General features: G+C 46.6%; 1 protein-coding gene across 1 annotated transcript in view; it reads right to left on the bottom strand.

Moving 5' to 3' along the window:
- Window positions 1-23521: 23521 nt before the first annotated feature.
- The window catches only part of MATCAP2 (microtubule associated tyrosine carboxypeptidase 2), a 34879-nt gene continuing 32884 nt past the window's right edge, over window positions 23522-25516 (bottom strand). The window contains exons 6-7 of the mRNA XM_073676603.1: window positions 24366-24463; window positions 23522-24048 (exon numbers count right to left, since the gene is read on the bottom strand). Of these exons, the coding sequence (XP_073532704.1) occupies window positions 23887-24048; window positions 24366-24463 (260 nt within the window). The 3' untranslated portion in view covers window positions 23522-23886. The remainder of the gene's footprint in view (window positions 24049-24365; window positions 24464-25516) is intronic.

The raw sequence follows: 25516 nt of genomic DNA, 5'->3' as shown, positions 1-25516 counted from the left end.
GGGGGCAAAATGGAGACATTTGGGGCAGAATAGAGACAAATGGAAACATGGGGCAGGATGGAGACTATGGGGGAGGATGGAGATATGGGGGCAAAATGGAGACATAGGTGCAGGATATGGTACATTACTGTAGGGGCTAATTAAAGGATATTATTACTGCTGTGATGTATTTTATTTGTGAGGATACTGTTTTCATTCAGGGGAGTCCTGTTATTGTGCAGGACGGCACTATGTCACTTTTTTTTCTTCATCTGGTGTAGTGTAGAAGTTGGGGAAAAATTGGGGAATGTGCTCTGGAAGCGGTTCTCTAGATAACTGTTATTTTATACAGAGACGGTTTCTGGTTGGAAGAAGTGTTTACGGTCTGTGCTGGATGAACAAGAAAAGCGAAGATGAAGGACTTCAACTAGAGTCGTCACTGGTGAGTGTGTTATCTGTACACTGACACTATACACTCTTTACTACATACAGAGCTCCTGTGTATAATGGCACTTATGGTAATATTAGTAATATGTTAAAGGTAAGTATTGTAGTATTTGGTCACTATGTGGTCTGGTCATGGTGTGGCGGTATTTGTTCCTGGTTTGTGGTATTATTCGGTCACTATGTGGTGTGTAAGGCGGCGGTGTTCAGTAACTGAGGCAGTGACCCAAGCAAGTCCAACGTAAGCAGCTTTTATTCAGCAAAACTCACAGGTAAACAGAAAGTCCTCTGGTTCGCAGCCGGGTTAACACAAGTCCATAACAACGATTGCCTGGGGCAATGGCCGTATCGGGCCGCTCAGAGCCTGACAGGTGCAGAGCCTTCCCAGGAGTGGGTTCAGCTACTCACAAGCCCGCCGAGCTTTCCTGCTATGCTCCTAACAGGTTCCAACACAGAACAACACTAATCCTTAATGCAGGATTTTTAAAGGACCTGTGGCAAGAGCCACTGGAAAACCCGGGTTGGAGGGAGGAGGCCGCCCCACTACCTTCCTGTAGCCTCCCCCAAGAAATGAAGGCCCTGCCAGGTTTTACTTAATATGCCTTAGCCAGATAGCCTGACCAGGTCAATGTTCACCTTCATTCCTGCATTGCAGCCGCAGGTGTGTCTGTGACTGCAATGCACTCCAATGGATTTAATAGGTCTCTGTACACATTCTGGGGGATATATAACGTCCCTCGTATACGATCCCAGTCACTGCCTCACAGGTGGTAATATGTGGTCTGGTCATTGTCCCTTGTATGTGGTATTATTGGTCATTTAAAAAAATGTATGTGACACATTCCCTTAAAGAAAAATAATTAAAAATATACCTAAAAAGGGTATTGGGTATTATAAGAAATGTTTAATAGGTTAGAGTAGAGTAGGGCCTGGCTAGAAGAGTCTACATTGTCCTTTTGGCGTCTTAAAAAATCTTTTGGCCAAAACAAAACCTGCTGGCTTAGTATGTGATCTGGTGTTCAATGGGAACAGTTATTGTGTGATTGGTGAGGACGTGGTGCAGAAAGTAGAGTTTTTCCAAGAGTGGGCAGAGGGACTGTGGAAGGTTCAAGGGATGGAGGTGTGTTAGGGCGAACATTTTGATATGTTCACTAGTTGCCTGCTCCTGGCCTAATGGATATGATCAAGTGCATGCAAGAAAGAATAACATCAGACACACACAGTCGGATGTAAGCTCTCCTTGATTAGCTATGGCACAGCTCCAAGTGTCCTTTATTCAACTCCAACATAGATTTATATAAACTCTGTATATGGGCTCAGTTAGCCCCAGAATGTGAGTAACCAGATGTATTGACTGGTTAGTCCATGGGCACATCCATGAGGTCATCAGGGTGGGTTGGTCCATGAGGTCATCAGGGGGCATGATCCATGAGGTCATCAGGGGCGTGATCCATGAGGTCATCAGGGGGCGTCATCCATGAGGTCATCAGGGTGGGTGTCTCCAAGCGATGTGTCGCTCTGTGATTGGTTAGTCCTTCTATAGAATTCAGCTTCCTCTTGGAACTTCCTTGTACAACAGGATGTAGTCATAAATAAAGTCTCCTCCTTTGCCACATGTACAACAGGATGTAGTCATAGGTCCAGTTGCCATCTTGCATAACAGAGCATGGTGTGATGAAACAGGAAATGGCAGCCATCTTTTGATCTAAACAAGCTTATGTAAGGTGAAATAATACACTTTATGGGTCTTTTCTCTCAATCTCCTATGTCTTGAGGTTAATTAAGTATTTGATCCTATGCTTCTCCTCAACAGGCAGAGCTGGGGTGGAGGCAGAGCAGGGGTGCAGTCTCAAGGGGTCCGAAAATTTTGCTAGTATGGGGCCCTGAAATTCCTGGTGGCAGTCCTGGTCACAGCCATATTGTAAGCATCTAAAAGAGCGGCTTGTCATTCTGGTACACAAAGTGGCCGGTATATGACAAACATATATGGACAGGGATTGTTCTGTTGACATTCACCCTTTAGATAGAATCTTTTAAAGGGTTGGAGATATTGGAGCTACTTTCCACAATTCACATCACTTGTCTCTTTGTTCTGGATATCGCAATACATTTAATTAAAGGGCTTTTCTAGCTTTAACTTTTATTTTTGTTAGTGCTAAAGTCCCCCAAACACATTAGGGTAATGTTAGCTGAACCCACCAATATTGACAGTTTCAACTGACTGTCTAATGTGTATGAGGCCCAGGACACCTAATTATCGAAGGAGTTAAAGGGAACCTGACAGCTGATACATGCTGCCTTATCCACAGGCAGCATGTATCGGGCGCTGGCTGTATGGTCACAGCCATGTACAGTTGAAACCAGAAGTTTACATATGACGCGCCCCCTGGGCCTGTGTTGTGCAGGGGAACCCGGAACCGGGCCTGTTGTAGAATGCTGGGGGTTGTAGTCTCCGTGTGGCGGTGACCCGGTCCGTGCCCAGGGTGGTCAAACCAGTGGCAGTCTTAATGTATAGCAAATGTCCGACTACGCCACCCGTGGATTGCGGTCAGTGGGGACCGCCGCTGCGCTGCCGACCGCTGAGGCTGATGTTGTTTGCGCAGCCGAGTATGGGATAACTCCCCACGGGAGAAGTATTGCCTCAGGGCAGCTAATGTGAGAGATGATGGGAGTGATCCTGCTTTGAGCAGGGGGTTGGACCAGATGACCCAGGAGGTCCCTTCCAACTCTACCATTCTATGATTCTATGATTCTATGATTCTATGATGGTGTGAGGGTCCCAGTGCTAATGGTGCTGGTGCGGCAAGGAATCAAAGAGACGTGAGGTGCAGTTCAGGGTCTTTACTGATGGTACAAGGCAGACCCTCCCGGGAGTACTGGCTAGTATAAGGGGCCTGGTTAGTCTGCGAGCAAGCAGGAGTTCCCCTGGCCAGGTGGAGTTGTAGGCCTCCCCGTTTATCTGCAATCTTCCTGGCTACCTTGCTGTCAGCGGTTACAAGTAGCCCACGTCCCTGAGTATACCGTGTGGTGCTCACCCGTATGGCTGGTGACTTGGGGCCTTCTGTTAGCCTCCGCTCCTGGATGGCGGCGCTGGTCCCTTCTTTGTGACTGAGCCTCCGGGCTTCTATGGCCAGAGGACCTGGAATCCCCTACTGGCTGGTTTCTGCTGCTGGGTATATATCAGTCCCCACAGCCTCGGACTCCTGTGTCCGGTTTTAGTAACTTCAGCCAGGGCGAGCTATATCTCTGCTCACAGCCCCTGGCCTTCTGCCTCTGCTCCTACAGAGCTCCTGATGTATCTTTTCCTGTGTCTGCAGCTTCACTCTAGGCTCTGACTGCTCTGCTTGTTCTGCAGGCTCTGTCTCCGTCTAACCTAATCCCGCCCCAGACCCAGTTTATAAGGGCAGATTCCTCCCCCCCCAGGTCTGGGCGGGCAGTGTTGCATGCTTAGGGCTCCTGACCAGAGAAACCTCCCACTTGCTCTCAGACATAATATCTCTATTACTGTGGCAACCAGACCCCTGGGGTGTCACATTCCCCCCTAGTACATTTTAGTACTCCGGGACTAAACACATTTTTAAAACATAACAACAGGGTATAAACAATAATACGATAACATATTTACAAGAAGCTTTAGTTCTTTAAAGGTCACGGCATGTCCGCAACCGGGTGTCCATATCACCCAAGGTGAAGCTTTAAGCGAAGTAGGGGACCTGTCCAAAGCAAACCACTTGCGTTGGCCTTGGGCGTGGCTGCAAGGGTAGACTAACTACTTTGGGCCGCAAGGAGGCCACGCTAGACAGGTTTTCTCTTCCGCGGCCGTCTTCGCAAGAGGCACCAAGGTGCAACTATCTACAATACTGTTCCGGTTATCCAGCGTCCATACCCTGTTAGTCCATAAAAATCTGCAGGGTAACTGAGAAACATAATTAATAACAGGCAACAAACATAAACCATAAACAGTTAGCAGATAAATTCACAGTGCATTAGTTTAGATTCTCCAGCGAGCGGGCATCTGACCTCTAGTGACTCTAGTGGACCTACGGAGCTCACTAACTGGTTCTGCACTACAGGGTGTAGGAGGTGTTATGGGTAAGCTGGGCAGCTGTCTGCGCACTCTTTGGCTCACTAGGGGCACGGCAGACTCACTACTAGCAGAGGGTTGATCCTCTTGTACTGCTGGTGTGGACTCTTCTGCCTCTTGGGCCGGCTGCTCTTCCAGCTCTACCGGTTCCTCTGTAGGCACTTGCGGGGCTGGCTGGAGAAAGGTGAGGACGGGTACCACGACAGCGCCATTTACTTGTGTCCAAGACCGGGGGAAGTCTCCGAGTACGGTACTGATCATTTCTTCCCTTTCCTCTGCGGGTTGAGGGTTTCCCTGATCTTCTTCAGGGCTTTGCAGCTGCTCGGGACACTTCTTCAGGTGGTCTCTGGAGACAATGGCTGTGGTTTCTCCTCCATCCTTACTGATTACGCAGATTTTTGGGTTCTCATGGCTTGATGGCAGTACGGTGTATGGGTCCTTCTTCCACTGGTCGTCCAACTTGTGGAGCCGCCTCTTCCTCTTCAAGACCTGCTCTCCAGGTACCAGGGGAACAGCGGGAGCATACTGGTTATAAGCCTTCTCTTGTCTTTCTCTAGCTTGAGACAGACTTCGCTCGACGCTCTCCTGTACTTTCCGATACTGCTGCTGCCGTTCTGTATCCCAGTCTGCCTCTGGCGAGGTGTCCTCAGGCGTCAGGACTCCCATATCCAGGTCAATAGGCAGCTTACCAGGTCTTGCTCTCATTAGGTAAGCCGGGGTACAGTTGGTGGAACCTACAGGGATGTGGTTATACAGGTCCACCAGATCGGGCAGTTTCTCAGGCCACAGACTGCGTTCTTCCAGGGGCAACGTTTTTAGCAGATCTATCACCACCTGGTTCATCTTCTCGCAGAGTCCATTGGTTTGAGGGTGATAGGGCGTTGTTCTTATCTTCTTGCAGCCATACAGGTTGCAGAACTCCTGGAAGACCTCCGCTTCGAAGGCTGGTCCTTGGTCTGTCAACACTTGGTCCGGGTACCCGTGTGGACGGCAGAAGTGCTGCTGGAAGGCTCTAGCTGCTGTTTGAGCCGTTAAGTCCTTGACCGGGACCACCACCAGGAACCGGGAGTAATGATCTACGATTGTGAGGGCGTAGACATACCCAGATCTGCTTGGAGCCAGCTTCACATGGTCCAGGGCTACCAGTTCCAGTGGCTGTCTGGTGATGATGGGCTGCAGGGGAGTCTTCTGGCTGGCTCGGTCTTTTCTTCTCAGGTGGCACGGGCCACAGTCTCTGCACCACCTCTCGATGGCTCCTCTCATGCCTACCCAGTAGAACCGTTCACGCAACAAGAACTCCAGCTTCTTCCATCCGAAATGCCCTGCTCCGTTGTGGTATGCCTCCAGAACCATAGCCGCGTCTCATCTTGGGACCACTACCTGCCAGGTCAACTCATGTGTTCGAGAGTTAACCATTCTCTGGCACAGCTTCTCCCTGTAGAGGAACAGCTTACTTTTCTCCTTCCACAGTTGCTTGGTCTCCTCCGGAGCATCTGGGTCAAGACGGGCATCGGCCTGGGTCAGCATTTCCTTCACCAAATGGACTGCGGGATCACTGTCTTGCATCTCCGCCCAGTTGTAGTGGGGCAAGGGATTGAACGTCACGGAGCACCTGTCCTTCACACGGTGGGAATACAGGGTAATCCCATGACGGTGGAACGCAGGGAGCTCAACTTCTTCCAGATCTTCTGGATCTTCCCCTACATCCGGTAAGTTCGGCATTCTAGACAGGGCATCCGCGTTGGCATTTGAGCGTCCTGACCGGTATTTGATGGTGAATTCAAAGTTGGACAGGCGGGCCATCCATATCTGTTCCAGGGCACCGAGCCTTGCAGTGTCCAGGTGTGTCAACGGGTTGTTATCCGTGTACACGGTGAATTTGGAGGAGGCAAGGTAATGCTTGAAACGTTCGGTCACTGCCCACACTACTGCCAGGAACTCCAGCTTGAATGAGCTATAATTCTCAGGGTTCCTCTCCGTGGGCCGTAGCTTTCGGCTGGCGTAAGCGATTATCCGTTCTTTCCCTTGCTGGATCTGGGACAGTACGGCTCCTAGCCCGATGTTGCTTGCGTCCGTGTGGAGGATAAAGGGCTGGCTGTAGTCTGGATATGCCAGGATTTCATCCCCCGTGAGGGCCATCTTCAGCTGGCAGAAGGACTCCTCTTCCAGCTTTTCCCACCTAAAGGGCGGCTTCTGGTTTTTGGCTTTCCGAGATTGACCTATCAGGAGGTCCTGCATAGGGGCTGCCATTTTGGTGAAACCGGGAATGAATCTTCGGTAGTAGCCTACCAACCCGAGGAACTGCCGCACTTCCTTTATGCTGGAGGGTCTTGGCCAGTCCTTAATCACGGTGATCTTATCAGGGTCAGGAGCCACTCCGTCAGCACTCACCACGTGTCCCAGGTATTGCACCTTTGGTTTCAGGAGGTGACACTTGGAGGGTTTCACCTTTAGGCCGTAGTTTGCCAGAGCTTCGAACACTTCTGCCAGGTGTTTCAGGTGGTCCTCGTAGGTCTTGGAATAGACGATGACATCGTCCAGGTATAACAGGACTGTCTCGAAGTTCCGGTGTCCCAGACAGCATTCCATCAACCGTTGGAAGGTTCCTGGTGCGTTGCAGAGCCCGAACGGCATACAGTTAAATTCGCTGAGACCCATCGGGGTGGTGAATGCGGTCTTCTCCCGGTCCGCCTCTGCTACAGGAACCTGCCAGTACCCGCTAGTGAGATCCAAAGTAGAGAAGAAGTTAGCAGATTTTAATGCAGCTAAGGACTCTTCTATCCTTGGTAACGGGTACGCATCTTTGTGTGTGATACGGTTGACCTTCCTGTAGTCTACACACATTCTCATGGTGTTGTCTTTCTTTTTCACTAAGACTAGTGGAGCTGCCCAGGGGCTACAGCTGTCCCTGATTACCCCAGCCTCCTTCATGTCTCTAAGCATCCCCTTGGCGTGTTGGTAGTGTGCCGGGGGTACGGGTCGGTATCTCTCCTTTATGGGAGGATGGTCTCCCGTGGGGATGTGGTGTTCTACCCCCTTTACTCGCCCGAAGTCTAGCGGGTGTTTACTAAACACTCTCTCGTACTCTCGAACCACCCGATAAACTCCCTGTTTCTGGTGTGAGGGAGTGGAGTCAGTACCCAAATGCAGTTGCTGACACCAGTCCTCCATTGGTTTCTTAGAGCCGTTACCTTCCTCTGGTTGAGATGGAGGCAAGGGTTCCACGGCCTGTACAGAGTTCTGATTGATGGTGAACAATTTGGCTAGCGTGGCATACCGGGGCAGGTGTACTTCTCTCTCCCCGATATTTATGATGCGAACGGGCACCCTCCCATGGCGTACATCGACCACCCCCCGTGCTGTCAAAATGGTGGGCCTACTGTCTGAGTAGACGGGTTCTACCATTGCTTGGTAGTCTCTACCTCTTAGACCAATAGCTGCCCGGCACCAAATCATCATCTCACTTTTTGGGGGCATGGCAATAGGGAACGGGTCACACATTCTCACGCTACCTATCTCACCACCAGATAGTTCCACCTGTTGCCGCTTCATCAGTGCCCGGATCTCTTTTTGGAGCACACGCTGCTGGCCGGAACTGGCGTTCTTGGCAACCTGCTGTAAAATGAGAATCACTTCTGCAAGACAATTTTCAATCACATTAGTTCCCAAGGTTATTCTAGGGTGACTCTCATGACAGTCTATGTCCACTATAATCAGTCCTTGTGCCGCCAGTTCGACTTTACCGATCTTAATGGTCACTTCTTTGAATCCCACCTGCGGCACGGGCTGACCATTGCTGGCGATGATACTCAGGTCGTCATCTGGGTAGCGGGTTATGTCCGAGTCATTCCAGTACTGTTTAAAGAGCACGTACGGGATGGTGGTCACCTGTGACCCAGTGTTTAGTAGGGCACTCATAGGAATGCCATCCAGTACCACAGGCAAGATTGGACGTCCCCCTACGTATTTATCACGCCAGTTTGATGGGCCTGATGGTCTTATGCCTGGGGGTTGGCCCTCTACCCCAGGTTGTGCCCATTTAAATGACAGTACCTTGCCACATGTCCGGGTTGATTGCAGCGGCGGCAGATGGGTCGTCCGTCCTTGTTGTATCTGTCGCTGGGTCTTCCTCTGGCCGGTGGGGTCCTCCTCAGTCGGCGCCACGGGACGTCCTCCGGTCCGGATGCCAGCTGGATCTTTCCTGGACAAGAGACCTGTAAAGACTGCACAGTTCTGGTTAGCGCGGCAACGCTCTTAGTCAGCTCTTGGACCTGATGGTGCAGGTCTGTAGCCGGGTCACTGTTTAAAGCCTGCGCATCAGCTCCCACAGGCCCTGCAGACAAGGGCGCCGTCTCCTGGTGGTAAATGATAGCAGGGCGCCTGTGGGTCATCCTGGTGCCGGTTCTCGGAGCACCCGGATGGCTCTGTCCTTGAACTGTGCAAAGTCCAGGTCAGGGTCCTGTAAGGCCATTGCCCGCAACTGGGTTCGGTGGGCATTGCACAGTAGACCCTCAATAAATTGTTCAGTCAACAGCTTATCTTGATTTCCCACGCATACCGGGGCAGGTGTACTTCTCTCTCCCCGATATTTATGATGCGAACGGGCACCCTCCCATGGCGTACATCGACCACCCCCCGTGCTGTCAAAATGGTGGGCCTACTGTCTGAGTAGACGGGTTCTACCATTGCTTGGTAGTCTCTACCTCTTAGACCAATAGCTGCCCGGCACCAAATCATCATCTCACTTTTTGGGGGCATGGCAATAGGGAACGGGTCACACATTCTCACGCTACCTATCTCACCACCAGATAGTTCCACCTGTTGCCGCTTCATCAGTGCCCGGATCTCTTTTTGGAGCACACGCTGCTGGCCGGAACTGGCGTTCTTGGCAACCTGCTGTAAAATGAGAATCACTTCTGCAAGACAATTTTCAATCACATTAGTTCCCAAGGTTATTCTAGGGTGACTCTCATGACAGTCTATGTCCACTATAATCAGTCCTTGTGCCGCCAGTTCGACTTTACCGATCTTAATGGTCACCTCTTTGAATCCCACCTGCGGCACGGGCTGACCATTGCTGGCGATGATACTCAGGTCGTCATCTGGGTAGCGGGTTATGCAGGGTCTGCCTGCTTAATGGCTCTCAGGGCCTCTTGTAGGTTTAGAGCATAGTCTCTTATACTCTCATGTGCCCGCTGTTTACACCCGTAAAATCTGAGCTTTATTTTGGCTGAGGTGCGGGTATCAAATGTGTCTTTCAGCCGGGCTAGTATTTCTCTGACAGTCCTCTTCCTCCCAGGTGGCCAGGACTTTACCTCCCTTTGGGCTGCCCCGATTAATTGGGCCACCAGGATGCTCACTTTTTGCTCTTCTGTGAGGGGGTACACCTGGAAGAGGCTATCCAGTCTTTCTCTAAAGTCATTTAGAGTATGTGACTCCCCTGAGTACTGGGGTAGCCAGGTTGCCCCCGGGATATAGGGCATGGTGAATGGCATGACTGCTGCAGCGGTTGCGCTGGCGGTGGCTGTGGCAGTGGAGCTCCCCTCGGTATCCAGCATCCTCCTCCCCCCTAGTGGACCGTGGCCTACCTTGCGATGCTCTTCTTCCGTAGGCCGCGGCTCCGCAGTCGATCGTCGGGGTTGAGGACCTGGCGTCGCACTCCGATGACGTCAGCGTCGCTCTTCCTCCCTTCCAGGACCTTGCGCAGCGTCAGAGCGTGGGGCGGAGCGTGGGGTGGAGCTTCGGATCTCGCGCGCTTTCGGCGTCCACGCCTCTCTTCTTCCCGTGCGGCGTCCCGAAGATGGCGTCCGAAGGCGGGAAGCAGCTGCGGATGGCGGGAAGAAGGCAGAAGACGGCGGGAAAACGGTCCAAGATGGCGTCTGATGGCGGGAATCGGCTCCAGACGGCGGGAAACTTCACCACCTGTAAGTATAAAAGTCTCTTTTTCAGGCACGCAGTACCCGGTGGTTGCGGGCACGAAATACTGCCGACTACGCCAAAGTTGACGCGCCCCCTGGGCCTGTGTTGTGCAGGGGAACCCGGAACCGGGCCTGTTGTAGAATGCTGGGGGTTGTAGTCTCCGTGTGGCGGTGACCCGGTCCGTGCCCAGGGTGGTCAAACCAGTGGCAGTCTTAATGTATAGCAAATGTCCGACTACGCCACCCGTGGATTGCGGTCAGTGGGGACCGCCGCTGCGCTGCCGACCGCTGAGGCTGATGTTGTTTGCGCAGCCGAGTATGGGATAACTCCCCACGGGAGAAGTATTGCCTCAGGGCAGCTAATGTGAGAGATGATGGGAGTGATGGTGTGAGGGTCCCAGTGCTAATGGTGCTGGTGCGGCAAGGAATCACAGAGACGTGAGGTGCAGTTCAGGGTCTTTACTGATGGTACAAGGCAGACCCTCCCGGGAGTACTGGCTAGTATAAGGGGCCTGGTCAGTCTGCGAGCAAGCAGGAGTTCCCCTGGCCAGGTGGAGTTGTAGGCCTCCCCGTTTATCTGCACTCTTCCTGGCTACCTTGCTGTCAGCGGTTACAAGTAGCCCACGTCCCTGAGTATACCGTGTGGTGCTCACCCGTATGGCTGGTGTCTTGGGGCCTTCTGTTAGCCTCCGCTCCTGGATGGCGGCGCTGGTCCCTTCTTTGTGACTGAGCCTCCGGGCTTCTATGGCCAGAGGACCTGGAATCCCCTGCCGGCTGGTTTCTGCTGCTGGGTATATATCAGTCCCCACAGCCTCGGACTCCTGTGTCCAGTTTTAGTAACTTCAGCCAGGGCGAGCTATATCTCTGCTCACAGCCCCTGGCCTTCTGCCTCTGCTCCTACAGAGCTCCTGATGTATCTTTTCCTGTGTCTGCAGCTTCACTCTAGGCTCTCACTGCTCTGCTTGTTCTGCAGGCTCTGTCTCCGTCTAAACTAATCCCGCCCCAGACCCAGTTTATAAGGGCAGATTCCCCCCCCCCCCCAGGTCTGGGCGGGCAGTGTTGCATGCTTAGGGCTCCTGACCAGAGAAACCTCCCACTCTGTATGTCTGACACCCCCTGGGGTGTCAGACATACACTATATAAAAAGACACATATGCATGTTTTTCTCAATATCTGACATGAAATCAGAATAAACGTTTCCTGTTTTAGGTCAATTAGGATTACCATAATTTTTGATATTTGCCAAATGCCAGAATAATGAGAGAGAGAATGTCTTAAGGCATTTTTATTACTTACTGCAAAGTCAAAAGTTTACATACATTTCATTAGTATTTGGTACCATTGCCCTTAAACTGAATGACTTGGGTCAGACGTTTGGGATATCCTTCCACAAGCTTCTCACAATAGTTGGTCGGAATTTGGGCCCATTCCTCCTGACAAAACTGGTGTAACTGATCCAGGTTTGTAGATCGCCTTGCTCGCACCTGCCTTTTCAGCTTTGCCCATAAATTTTCAATAGGATTGAGATCAGGGCTTTGTGATGTCCACTCCAAAACATTGACTTTATTATCCTTAAGCCACTTTGTTACCATTTTGGCAGTAAGTTCGGGTCATTGTCCATTTGGAAGACCCAGTTCCGCCCAAGCTTTAACTTCCTGTCTGATGTCTTGAGATGTTGCTTCAGTATTGCCACATAATCTTCTTTTCTCATGATGCCATCTATTTAGTGAAGCGCACCAGTCCCTCCTGCAACAAAACAACCCCACAACATGATGCTGCCACCCCCATGTTTCACAGTTGGGATGGTGTTCTTAGGCTTCCAAGCTTCTCCCTTTTTCCTCCAAACGTAAAGATGGTCATTATGCCCAAAAGTAAAATTTTAGTTTCATCAGACCACAGGACATGTCTCCAAAAATGAAGGTCTTTGTTTCTGTGTGCATTTGCAAACATTAATCTGGCTTTTTTATGTTTCTTTTGGAGTAATGGTTTCTTCCTGGCAGAGTGGCCTTTCAGCCCATGTTGATACAGTACTCGTTTCACTGTGGTTATTGACACAATCTTACCAGCTTCCGCCATCATCTTCACAAGGTCTTTTGCTTTTGTCCTTGGGTTGATATGCACATGTCGGACCAATGCAGGATCATCTCTGAGACATTGAACCCGTCTCCTTCCTGAACTGTATGATAGATGGACTATCCCATCTTATTTGTACTTGCGTATAATTGTTTGTAGAGATGAACGAGGCACCTTCAGGTATCTTGAAATTGTACCCAAGGATGAGCCAGTGTAACATGCAGAAGTAGTGCTGTTGCTTTAAAAGCATTCAGCAACTATTAGAAGTAACACAAGCACAGGAGACAGGAAGTGTTGTGCTCCAGAAGCATCCAGCAACTAGAGGGGTTAACACAGTCACAGGAGACAGGGAGTGTCTTAGCAGAGCCCCAGGAGGATTGTGAGGAAGTTGTTTACTGTCTGGCTGGAGCCGAAGAGAAAGGTGGCTTGTGATCTGTATCTCCCAGAAGGCAAGGGAACAGAATTCAGGTCAGGAGGGAAGCTAAACAAAGGTCAGTTAGACTCCCTGAGCTAACAGTGTGGAGTATTGTTGGCCAGGAAGATAAGGACTGGAAGGAATCTTGTCATATGGATCATCTACCTCATCAAACCTTCCCCCCCTCCATTTCCATGCAGGATAAAGAATGCTGCGTACTATTGAGTCCTTGTGAAGGAAACGCCTGTGGTTGTGTATGCTTTAAAACTGTGCTGTACTGTGCTACAGGATAATAGACTGTGTACTGCTGTGCTGCAAAGGAGATTGTAGTGTTGCTACTGAAGCCTATTGCTCAAAGAGACATTTACATTGCGCTGGCCGTGCCTCATTAAATGTTACTGTTCTACCGTTTGAGGACTCTTGTCAAATGTGTCTGGTCAGAAATTGAATCTGTCTTGTGCCTGAGAGAAACTGCAGCCTATAGTTGCCCGGAATAACGGTTCCCCCAGGATTCCAACAAATTCATGTAACCGGTCTCGCCCCTATCTGAACTTAGGCGGCGTGCGTGTAACACCAGACTTGTGCAAATCCACAATTCTCTTCCTGATATCTTGGCTAATTTCTTTAGACTTTCCCATGATGCTACACAAAGAAGAAGTGTGTTTCAGGTGTGCATTAAAATACATCCACAGGTGTGTCTCTAATTAATGCAGATGTTGGCAAAAAAACTATCAGAAGCTTCCAAACACATGACATCATCATATGGGCAGTCCAGAATTGTTTAAAGGCATAGTAATCTTAGTGTATCTACACTTTTGACTTTGCAGTAAGTAATAAAAATGCCTTAAAACATTCTCTTTCTCATTATTCTGGCATTTGGCAAATATTAAAAATTATGGTAATCCTAATTGACCTAAAATAGGAAAACTTTATTCTGATTTCATGTTAGATGTTGAGAAAAACATGCATATGTGTCTTTTTATATAGTGTAAGTAAACTTCTGGTTTCAACTGTATGTTTGTCTCTGAGGTTGGACCCCTCCAGCTTTTTGCACCAGTAGTGAGAGCGAATCCTGTGCTATTGGAATACTATATAGAAGCTGTGAACCTCTCTGTAGGACTGTATAATAATGGGAATATTAGAATAGCACTTCTGTGTGTCTGATCTATTCTTCCGGGATTTATTACTGAATGAATTATACCTTACACTGCAGCTACTTACAGCTTTGGCAATTGTCGTGCAGCTGCTTTTAGACTTTTCACAGGAATGAACACTCCTTTCCTTATTTTTGATGGCGTTGGGTCATGGAAGTGCTAAATTCCTTAATGATGTGTCTTTTTTTCCTTTCAGCCCCCTTTTCACTGTTCCTCTCAATGCTGACATTGTTTTAGTTTTCAACGGTTACAAATTCCTCACTTTACAGTCATTTCAGCTTTGCGTCCTGTGACTCAGCTTTCCATGTTCAGATGTGCTATCACAAGCATAGTGGGGAAAAATGCAGAACTGCAGGATTAAAATTCTGTTGTCCATATGATATATAGATACCGTGCAATATACTATATAGATTTTAAACAGAAAAACATAATTTTTCATGGCTGACTACTAGAAGTCAGCTAGGAGACCAATGTACGACTGATAGTTGGGCGTGAAAATGGATTATGGAAGAGACAGATCTTAAAACTTTTGTGCCCTTTGGTGCATCGTTTTTAATTTATAGTATTAGCGGTGGCAAATCTGCCAACTGACACTTGCATAGTGAGAATTAGGACGGCTTCACATATTCATGCTTCACAATTCTAGTACAGACCACAATAGACTGGTCAGGGGTCTCCTAACCTGAGCTCAGTATCCTCATAGTCAGTAGTAAAATATTAGACAGTTGAGTTTAGGTCAGGAGACCTCTGTGCAGTCCGTACATAGCTGTTCATCCTTTAAACACTAATGTATGAGATTGCCGTTAAGATGTGTTCACATTTCCATTTGGACATTTCATTTGCCATTCAGAGAAACAGACTAACAGATTAATGTCCAAAATTATCGCTTTCATAGGGCCTCTTTCACACAAGCGTATGATGTGACTCACAATACAAACGTATAATTAATCGGATTGCATCAGTACTGCTGTATTTGAGCACTTTTTACATCTGTATTTTCATTCATTGCTATTTTCTTTCTGTTGGGCAAAAACAGATCTGAGAATAATAGTAATAATTGCAAATAAGGATGCAAAAGCTGATTGAATAACAAAATACTGATGCATTCCTATTTTAAGCATTCCCCATAGTCATTAGTGGGTGTATTCTATCCATAAACTGATTAAAATAGCACATGCTGCATGTAAAAATACTGACATGACCAAAACATCCATGTTAGCACCATATTACAATCCGTATAGAACAGATGGTATACGGATGAGAAATGCGTTCATGTGAAAGAGGGAATTATGCCTTAGCGTGCTTTCACAGAGCGTCTATGCACTCGTTCAGTGGCCCTGTCGGGGCTTACATCTGAACCCCCCCCGCAAAACGGGATTCAGACGTATGCACCAATGGAGCCATAGACTATAATGGTGCTGACAGAGCGAACTTGAACTCTTCTGTGCATCATTTTTGGGCGTATAAGCTTACTGGCGGCAGACACTCATACGTAGTAGTTTGCGTCCGAATGCCCGCCTCCAGTAGGCATATGTAATAGTGAGGAACGGTGTAACCTTCCCCTGGGACTGAAGTAGTTAGAATTACATATCCCCATAGTTAGGCACTCTCTGAATTGCTTTTAGGTCAATTTACTGGGTTAATTTCAGTGGCACAGTCAGTGGAGTAAGGGGATAACGTAGTGACAGGGATAGACATTGGGCATGTCTAGAGGTTAGATAAAATTCCTTGTGGGGCTGCAGTACTTTTTATCAGCCACAAGATGCCACTGCTGGGCACAATTGTCAGTGAGAGGCAAGGCACTTGCTAAGCAGATGGCTTAGTGGGTGGAGCCTCTGGGTGTGCTAAAAATAGCCGTTATTTTTGAGTCAGTTGAAGCCCTGTCAGGGACGTGACAGGAACTCTTACGTGCGGACGTCCAGGAAAATTGGCTGCTAGGGTAGACGGGGGCGCTCTACCCTCAGACAGTGAATCCGTAGTGTGAATATTTCCTCACGCAGGAGTCCCATTAGCCGGCTGGAGAAACTCAACGGAGGTATTGAGGACCCGGGGTATTTCTAGTCTGCAGGTAGCAGAGGAAAATAGGACTCCAGGATAAGCCGTGAGGGAGATAAAGGATTTGGGCACACTGTCGCTGGTGAGGAACCGTCTTTTAGGCTAAGGAATAGAAACAGAGAGATGCTTCACCTAAAGAGGGCACCAGGGCTGAAGATGATTTTAGCACCTGTATGGGAGACAAGAACCCGTTGGGCCTTAACCAATCTACCAGACTGTAAATATTGTAATTATTCCTTTCCCCCAAGTAAAACCCCAGTTATGGTTAATAACTTTGTGTCCTCTGAAATTATTACTGCCCTGGTCCCAGAAGATAAAATGTCTGGAGACAGCTGCGACTGGATGGTGTGAAGTAAGTGAAGAATGTCACATGCACAGCCACACATCAGCGGGAGGACACGAATTGTCTGTAAGGTGCCAAAGCGAGCAGGGGCCACATATACGCCTAAAAATGATGCATTCCAGAGCGCACGTTCGCTCTGTTGGAACCATTATAGTCTATGGCCCCGTTGGCGCATACGTCGGAAACCCATTTTGCTGGAGGCTCAGATATAAGTCCCAACGGGGCCAATGAATGGATGGCAAAACGTAATGTAAAAGCAGCCTAACCTAGACATCAGTTTATCACGGTACGCGGGTCTCCTGACCTGAACATGACATCCTCATATATACCTATGAGGCTATCCTGTTCAGGTCAGGAGATCCGCATTCAGTCTGTGCATTGTGGTCCGTATTCAGAACAGTGATACATAGACATCAGATTTCGACCTTAGGGGATTATATTCATGTGAAAACACAGGGTCTTACGTGGGCATAATACTACTCAGACAACACAGAGTGAGGGTAAAACAGTGTGACAATACTTTATTGAACCACAAAACAGACAATAAACACATAGAACAGTCCCAGCTAATACCCAAAGTGGTACAACATTACACAGTCTCACCCTTCCACTGCGCCTGCCTGAGATAGAACAGCTGCAACTATGGGACTTCCAGGGCCAACTACCTCAACCAGTGGCCCCCTGCTTCTGGCAGGCCCCCACAGAGAGAAGATAGCAGCAAGCTTAGGAAGCTAGCAGTCCATCGAGGTACAAAGCCAGGAGACCCGATGGTCCCACCGTGGCCTCTCTGAGAGTTTCCATGGGGCTAAATGACCGGCTGGTCCCAATCTGGCTTCTCTGAATGTCTCCATGGGTTCCAGGCGACCGTAGGGTCCCAACTGGCAACCCTAAACAACATATCAATGGGGCCAGGTGACTTCATCGTCCCAACCTGGTTTCCCCAAATGTATCCATGGGCTCTCTGATGGTCAGTGGAGAGATCCGTATCTTTCCAGTTAGGGCCATATACCCTTATGCTGGAATCATGTAGAATCCAAATCTGTGTCTCTTTGGATGGAGCCGCCATGCTATCCATCTACTGTCCTGAAGGATGTCTCTCATTTTCTTGTAACGTCTTTCTGATTCTCTGAAGTCTAACTGCTACAGAAGCATATGTCTTTTTTAAGTACACATCCGCAGGTCAAGGGTTAGTGATGATATCATTCCGCAGGGTTCAGGTCTCATTGTTTGTGCATTTAATCAATTTACATAGTTGGTATAGGACGGGGTTCTTTAAATCAACAGCTAGCTGGCTTTTAGTACAATATGTAATTTGCAAATTAACAAACATCATTGTTCACAGACCCAAGAGGAGACAACAATCAGGGTTATACAAATAATCGTATATCCTTCTTGACCAGCCACAGAAATACACATACATTTACAAGTCAACACAAACCCAATAGTGTATTTCTCTTGGATTAACAAATCTAATCATCTGGCTGATTAAGATTATAAATTGTATCGTCAAAATTGATTATTACACTGCTCTTCTGCGTTGCGTTATATGTTTGTTTATAGAATGGAAGAAAAACTGCATCTTGCAGAGCTTTTTTTCGATTTTAAAAAGTGACACATAACAGACCCCATAATAATCAGCGGGGTATCTCTGCTTCCATTTACACCAGATATGCTGCCAGACATTTGTGCTGATGAAGGTTTAGCCACTGTTGTGCGTATGCTTTTTTGGTGTGTATTATGCTCTGAGTGAGATTGAAAGGAGAATTCTCTTTGCTCTATTGTGAGAGGCCTGGAACTGAGTCGCGTGCGATCTCCTCCTGAGCGTGTCCTGAGAAGGATGTCAGTCACGCTACCTGTATGATTAGGAGTACATCTGTGACAGTGCTGCACCCTGCTGGGATGGAGTGAGGCACAGAGGGAATATAACATTAAAATGTAATTACATGCCCTGTACTGCCTGACTTAAAGGGCACCTGTTACGTCCTAGTTGCTTGTAAACTGCCCCCATTGCTTTGTTAGTGATGCAATGTGCATCACTAACAAGCTTTTTTCATGAAAATCAGTGGTAGTATAATGATGTTATAACGATTTATGTACTTTGTCTTACCTGCTCGTATTCAGTCATAGGGGCGTGATTCTCAGATGACATTTGAATACTGCTCCTGGCAAGCGCTAGGTTTGAGGGGTGCATGCGCATTTGCACACGTCGGGCCGCTGGTCCAGCGCGTGCACACTGAGACTGTGTGATTACCAACTTCAGTGCGCATGTGCTGTGACCTGTGGCTCCCGGCACGTGCGCGGTCAATGTATCTTGTGGTCACCCCATGCGCAGTGACACTGGAGCGGTGACCGCAATATACATTGTATGTATAATATGTATTTATTATTAAATAGATGTATTAGACCTGGTAAGACTAGTAAGTTTACTTTGGAAATCCATATCAAAATAACTGCATAGTCTTGCTATTAATATGATCATTTTAGTCCAACTGTAGTCTCTGTCCACCCAGCCTGTCTGACAGCTGCATCTTGTCCTGAGCAGTGTGAGATTGGCAGGGAGGAGGGACACTGAGGAACTGTCAATCAAGACAGGAGGGTGGAAATTCAGCATCCTTATCAGTTCTAACAGATTTATTTAATAATTTATAATGTGTATTGTGAAATCTGGTGACAAATCTGTTTTATGTCTAAAAATTAAAAAAAAAAAAAAAAAACAGTATAATTTTTATGAAAATGTTAAAACCAGAAAACTGTTGGTTACACAAAAGTTAGCAAGAAAGACACAGACGGTCCAACAAATAATGTTAAAGCCGTTAAAAAGTCTAAACTGTTTTTGGTCCTGAAGCTCCAAAATACACAGAATCTGAACTGGTTAAAATAGATGCCCAGTATTAAAGGCTATGTACGCCTTTGATTTTTAAATGCAAAATGAAGCTACTTTGTAAATAATATTCAATGTGTATTTCACACCATGTTGCTGCACGATTGTCTTCGTCTGTCCCAAAGATTTTAAATGGAGCAGCACTGTGCATTACCGCAGATCCATTTATATGAATGACACAGGACCCCAGTTCTCATGATCACTTGGGGGCCCAAGGATAGGTGATTAGTTTTGATTGTGGCTAAAGCTTTGTCTGTTTTATGGCTAACATAAGTCTGATTATACTGCAAGCTAGAAAAACCTTGCTGCATTCTCTTAGCTACTGATTTATTTTTATGACTGTCAGCGTAACCTGTACAATTAGTATTACTTGCTTCAGCACAAATTGTGGCCTACTGCAAAGCTGCTCAGCTTTTGTTGTTTATAGAAAGCTCTACAATATTAGCACTAGTTGATCTTAGTAGAGAAAAATTGGCAAGCTGTTTTAGACTTTGTTCACACTGTCTCGTTTAACCTTTGACTCACTAACGCAGATGTGTACAGAGCAAAAGACATCCTGTGATCATGTAATAGTGAAGTCCTAAGTTGATGTGTTGGAAACATGAAAAATGGGTAATTGTAAAGAACTGAGCAACTTCAACAAGAGCCAACTTGTGAGGACTAGATTAGTTCATCAGATCATCTCCAAAATGGCAGGTCTTATGTGGTGTTTTTGGCACCAGGATTCACTATGGAAAAAAGCAAGTAAAATGCAGTGTGATCCTCAGGACAGTGTTCTACAGGGAAAGCTTGAGGTCTGGCATGTTTGTGGCTATAATTTTGACATATGCTACCTACTTAAAGGGAACCTTCACCAGTTTTTCCCCATATAACCTACGGCCTCCACCTTTCTGCCCCATGTGACATTTTAGAATGCTGTCACATGGGACTGAAAGGTGGTGGCCATAGGTTACTGTATTTTTTGAACCATCAGACACACTTTTTCCCCCCAAATTTAGGAGGAAAATGGGGGTGCATCTTATGGTCCGAATGTAGCTTACCGGAGAGTTGTGGTGGTGGTGGAGCGGGATAGCATGAATCAGGGTCCCTCCCTTAGGAACCCACGGCTTCAGGAAGATGGCTGCCAAGAACCAAGTCTGCGCATGCGCCGGCACGGGTGGACATTTTCCTGTAGATCACGACTTCAGGAAGATAGCTTCAGCTGCCGGAAAAGCAATACAGTCCACTCTGCCTAACCGCTGACACTGGGCCTGCAGCATCTTACCGCTTCTGTCGCTGGGTTCCTGAGGGAGGGACCCTGCTTCCTGCTATCCCGCTCAACCACCATAACATCATCCCGCTGATGGGTACCCCCTTCTCCCACCCAGGGCCCGCAGCATAGCTCCACTTATGCCACCGCCAGCTACTTGAGGGACCATACCTCCTGTGACCCCTGCTCCAGCGCCCCCAGGCAAGATACCTATTCAGACTATAAGATGGACCCCCATCTTTAAAAAATATATTTTTCCTATTTTCCACTCCAAAATTTGGGTTGTGTCTTATAATCCAAAAAATAAGGTATATGGGGAAAAACCTGATGACTGGTTCCCTTTAAACATTGTTTCACACCAAAAACACCCCTAGCAACAGCATTCCTTAAAGGGGTTTCCCAAGAATGTGATAAATGGCCGGCATGACATACTATAAACTGCAGCCCATCTTAGTCATGTGTTAGGAAGGGTTGTAGTCTAAAGAAACAAAGCTCTAGACCTATGTCTCAGCTGACAAAAGAGCAATATCGTAAGCACACATGCCTCCATAACCTGAAGGGAGTAGGGCTGTGACACGAGAAGAAATAAATCTTGCTGACTGAGCACGAAGGATTTGTTCTGCAGCCTCAGTCCTCCATGCTTATTCATTGAGATTTATTTCTTCTCCCATCATACACTTCTTTAGCAACTCTGATATGTGTGCTTACGATACAACTCCTCTGTCAGTTGAGACATAGGCCTGAAGAGCTGTGTTTCTTCAGACTGCAACCCATCCTGACACGTGACTAGGACAGGCTGCAGTTTGAAATACGTCACAAGGGCCATTTTATCATGTTCTTGGAGAACATCTTTAATTTCTGTGGCCTCCGTCATCAGGATAACATGCCCTGCCACACTGCAAAAAATGATCTGGAAGAGATTTAAACAGATGAGAGAGTTCAAGATGTTGACTTTGTGTTCACATTCCTTTGAACTTAACCCGACGGTGGAATGTGCTGGAAAAAATATCCAATATTTTTACATTTGGAAAGTCATGGTACCTGTGCCAGAGAATTAGAGAGCCTGGTCTCCATATGGACTGTTAACATGTTATTATGCTTTTTTGTTTTTAATTTTTTATGCATGAATAAACCCAAAATTGTACCACCCCCAATTGTTTGGATATATTGCACTATGTTCTCATTAATTTACAGTTGAAATAACTACAGTATTTGTTGTCTATAAATAGGAGGTTCGTAGGATGCCATTCTGGACATCGACATTGACAATTGTTTATGAAGTTGATAAGGAAAGGGACATATTTTCTATATGTAGCTTGTAGCTGAGAGGCATTTAGTATAATTATTACACCATCAAGATGGCTCCCTGCCAATAGCTGGAGGCATCTTGTATAAAAGACTTCCTCCCTATCACTGAAGCAACAGCCTGAACATTGTCCTCTGGTCCCGGTGCAACCAGTCCTGTCCCCGAAGTCCCCAGTCCCGGTGCGGCCAGTTCCGGAACATCGTCCCCTGGTCCTGGTGTGGCCACTCCTCTTTTCGAAGTTCCCTGGTCCTGGTGCAGCCAGTCCTGTACCCATATCCCTGGTCCATGTGCGGCCAATGCCTGAACCTGCTCCCCTGGTCCATGAGCAGCCTGAACCTGCTCCCCTAGTCCATGTGCAGCCAGAACCTGCTCCCCCAGTCTGTGGGAGGCCAGTGCCTGACCCTGCTCCCCTGGTCTGAGTGCGGCCATTTTCAGAAATCTCGTCCCCCAAATCCATATGTCCCCAATCTGCTAAAACCAGTCTGTGAACCTGCCAGACCTTATTAGTCTGAACTTGTCCTTAATCAGGGTCAGCTAACCTGACCCTTGAGGTCAGCTGCTGCAGTATCGGGGACTGCCTAGGAGTGGTACCTGGCGGCTACCTACAGGCCAGTCTGTCTCCACCATAAGGAGCTCCAGTGAACACCAGCGCCCCTACCTAGGCAGACCCTGCCCTGTGGCACAGTGGGTCCACAAATCCACTTGCGCCACTGTTGGGCGTAACAATAGTGCTTGGACTGAAAATTAATGGCAATTTGCAATACAGGCTTAAAGAAGTTGTCCACTACTTTTTCATTGATGCCCTATCTGTACTTACTTGTGGTGCTTGGCCGTCTAGCTGTAGTGGCCGCCGCGGGGTACTGCACACCCGCCTCCTATTTAATTCAATGGGAGGCGGATGTGCAGAACCCTATGGCGGCCACTACAGCTAGACATCCAAGCACCGCAAGGAAGTACTTGCGGCCGCCGCCGGTCCCGATTACAGCTGATCGGCAGGGGTACCGGGTGCGGGACCCCGGCCGATCAAACATTGCTGTCCTATCCTATGGATAGGGCATCAGTGAAAAAGTAGTAGACAATTTTAAGCAATCCAAACATAGAGAGTTAAAGTCTCTTGTAGTCCCCATACAGGCTATCACAGGTTATGGGATAATTTACAACAATGCTTTTTCATAAAAGGCAGTTTTTCATTTGCTAATGCACTGTAAGACACGGCTATGTTCATTTCACATTTGCTTTCTCACGGAGCAGATGATTTAGTAACTTTATATTTGCTGAATAGTTACCACCATAAGTAAGATATCAATACCTTAACACACAATGACATAACTATAGGAGGTGGGAACTGCCTCCTGTTTGACCTTGCACTCCCCCCATTTAACCAGCAGGTGATGTATATTCTATTCTACCAGCCCATTTAAATTGTAGGTGTTTCAGCCCAGAAGAGACATGTTCTGTCCAGAGTTATAGGCTTGTAGCCCAAGAGAGGCATGTAGGCAGAGTAGTACCCATCAGATGGGAGGTCACCTTGCAGCGGTTGATGGGCACACATGAATTGGCCAATTTATGCGCTAAGAACCTCCATTTTTTGTAAGTAAAGCTTATTGAGTAATAACACAGTTTAAATTAAATGGTTTTATTGTCTTTATGTATCTTGGCCATAATGGAGTGCTGCTGCGCTTTCTTTTCATATATCTTATGCAGTTTCTGCAGCTTGCACCTGTTCACATTTGGGATGTGCTGGTCAGTTTTTTTGACATATAATCCAAATAATATATATTTATTTTTACTTTAATACTTAACTTTGCTTTAAGGCATTTCTGTCAAATCACAAATAAAACTCTTTAATACAAAGATTACAAAAACCATAACGCAATAAAATTAAATGTCAAGCTCAGCATTTTTGTTGTGCATTTTATTAAATTGCTGGCAAAATATAGAAATTGTACTGTGTCCTGCTTTGTTCCTGATCCCTGATTGTTGATTTAACCAATCAGCATTCTCAGATCTTCATCAGTTAGATCATTCACCAGCATGATTTTCTCCAGATATTCCATGTATCGACCTCTGTCTTGGAGGAACTGAGGAACTCTGGCATTTTGAAGAACAGCAAGGTCTTTGAATCGCTCTATATCTTCATAGGAAACCTTAAAAAGAATTGAAGATGTGAAAAAAGTCAGTACGCCAATAAATTATGCTTTCTGCACTATATGGTCTTAATTACCTTCATTTTAAACTCTTACATGCTTCACATTACCAATATCTCAACCAATGCAATTTTCTTATAAAAATTTTTTTTAGCCAGATTGATATCCAAATTGCAAGATTGATTTTTCTTTTTCCATTCTGATCTGAGGTACATGTTACATGAGTTATATATTTTGAGTTCAGCTGATTTCTGTTGGAAACAGTCATTAAGCTAGACACACCTCTATCAGTAAGTATAATGCTTATAAAAATGTACCTTTCCCATAGCTGTGAGAAGGCGAAAATCTATGGTCTCTCTATGCCTAAGAATTCGTAGAATTCCATCAAGATATACTTGGTCTTTATTGAAACAACCTGGGAATTAGGAAAAAAATCACTGTAAACATTCACATGATACTGTTCTCAATAACTACAGAATAAATCAATATCTATGATATTTGTAAAAATTTAATGATAACAGTGTCTTCAGCAATTTCTATTGTAAGGTAATATACCAACACCATAGAAGAAAACTATACATATTGAGTCTATTTTTCTCCCTTAGCCAAGCAATCACATACAAGTAAACCACTTCATTAGATGGAACATATGGTTATTGGCACTGAAGTCACGATATTTTTCTCCTTTTGTTGTAGTAAAACTGTAATTTGAAATTAATTGGTTTATCATCATTTTATGTTTGGAACAGAAAGAAATAACTTCAATGAAATTTCTGCCTTGATCTGAAAAGTAAAAAAATCTAATGTAGACTGATCGCTAGAGTAGTGCTAACCCAGACTTCCCGAGGTGACTTAGGCGACACACTTTTTGGCAGCCTTTTATGATCTAAAAGATCCATGTTTTTTTCATCGGCCTTCGGTGTATTTTTTAATTTATTGTGTTTGGACTCTACTTTATTACTATTACAAGTCATGTGATTCATAGATTAAGTCCAATATTCCCCTAAAAACCATATGCATTGCTCCAAAAAATTAAGAGGATGCTTAAATCACACATCAGATCTCAATGAAGGGATTCAAGTTGAAAATTTTAACTGATATATGTGGTGGAATTCATTCATGACAAAAGAATCCAAAATCAGCCAATTATGGGATGGATTCCAAATTACCCCAAAATGCAAAGTAATACATTCAAATGTCAGTGAGATTCAATATTCATGAATTTTATCACAGCATTTCACAATATGACTAGGTTGTGTATATAACCCCATGTGTCTGTATGCACTCCCAACAATCTCTGGATATGCTCCTGAAGAGATGGAGGCAGATGGTGTCCTTGAGGAGTTCCTGGTGGACCTGGATCAGGGCAACAAGGAGCTCATGGACACTCTGTAGTATAAGGCTTAGTGCCCACGATGCAGAAATGAAGCAGAAATTTTCCTGAGCATTTCTGAATCTCCTTGGCAGA

This window comes from Phyllobates terribilis, unplaced genomic scaffold (assembly GCF_046119375.1).
Source record: "Phyllobates terribilis strain yellow unplaced genomic scaffold, ASM4611937v1 Scaffold_4__5_contigs__length_816908805, whole genome shotgun sequence".
NCBI classification, from domain to species: Eukaryota; Metazoa; Chordata; class Amphibia; order Anura; family Dendrobatidae; genus Phyllobates; species Phyllobates terribilis.
This window is presented reverse-complemented; position numbering and strand designations above follow the sequence as displayed.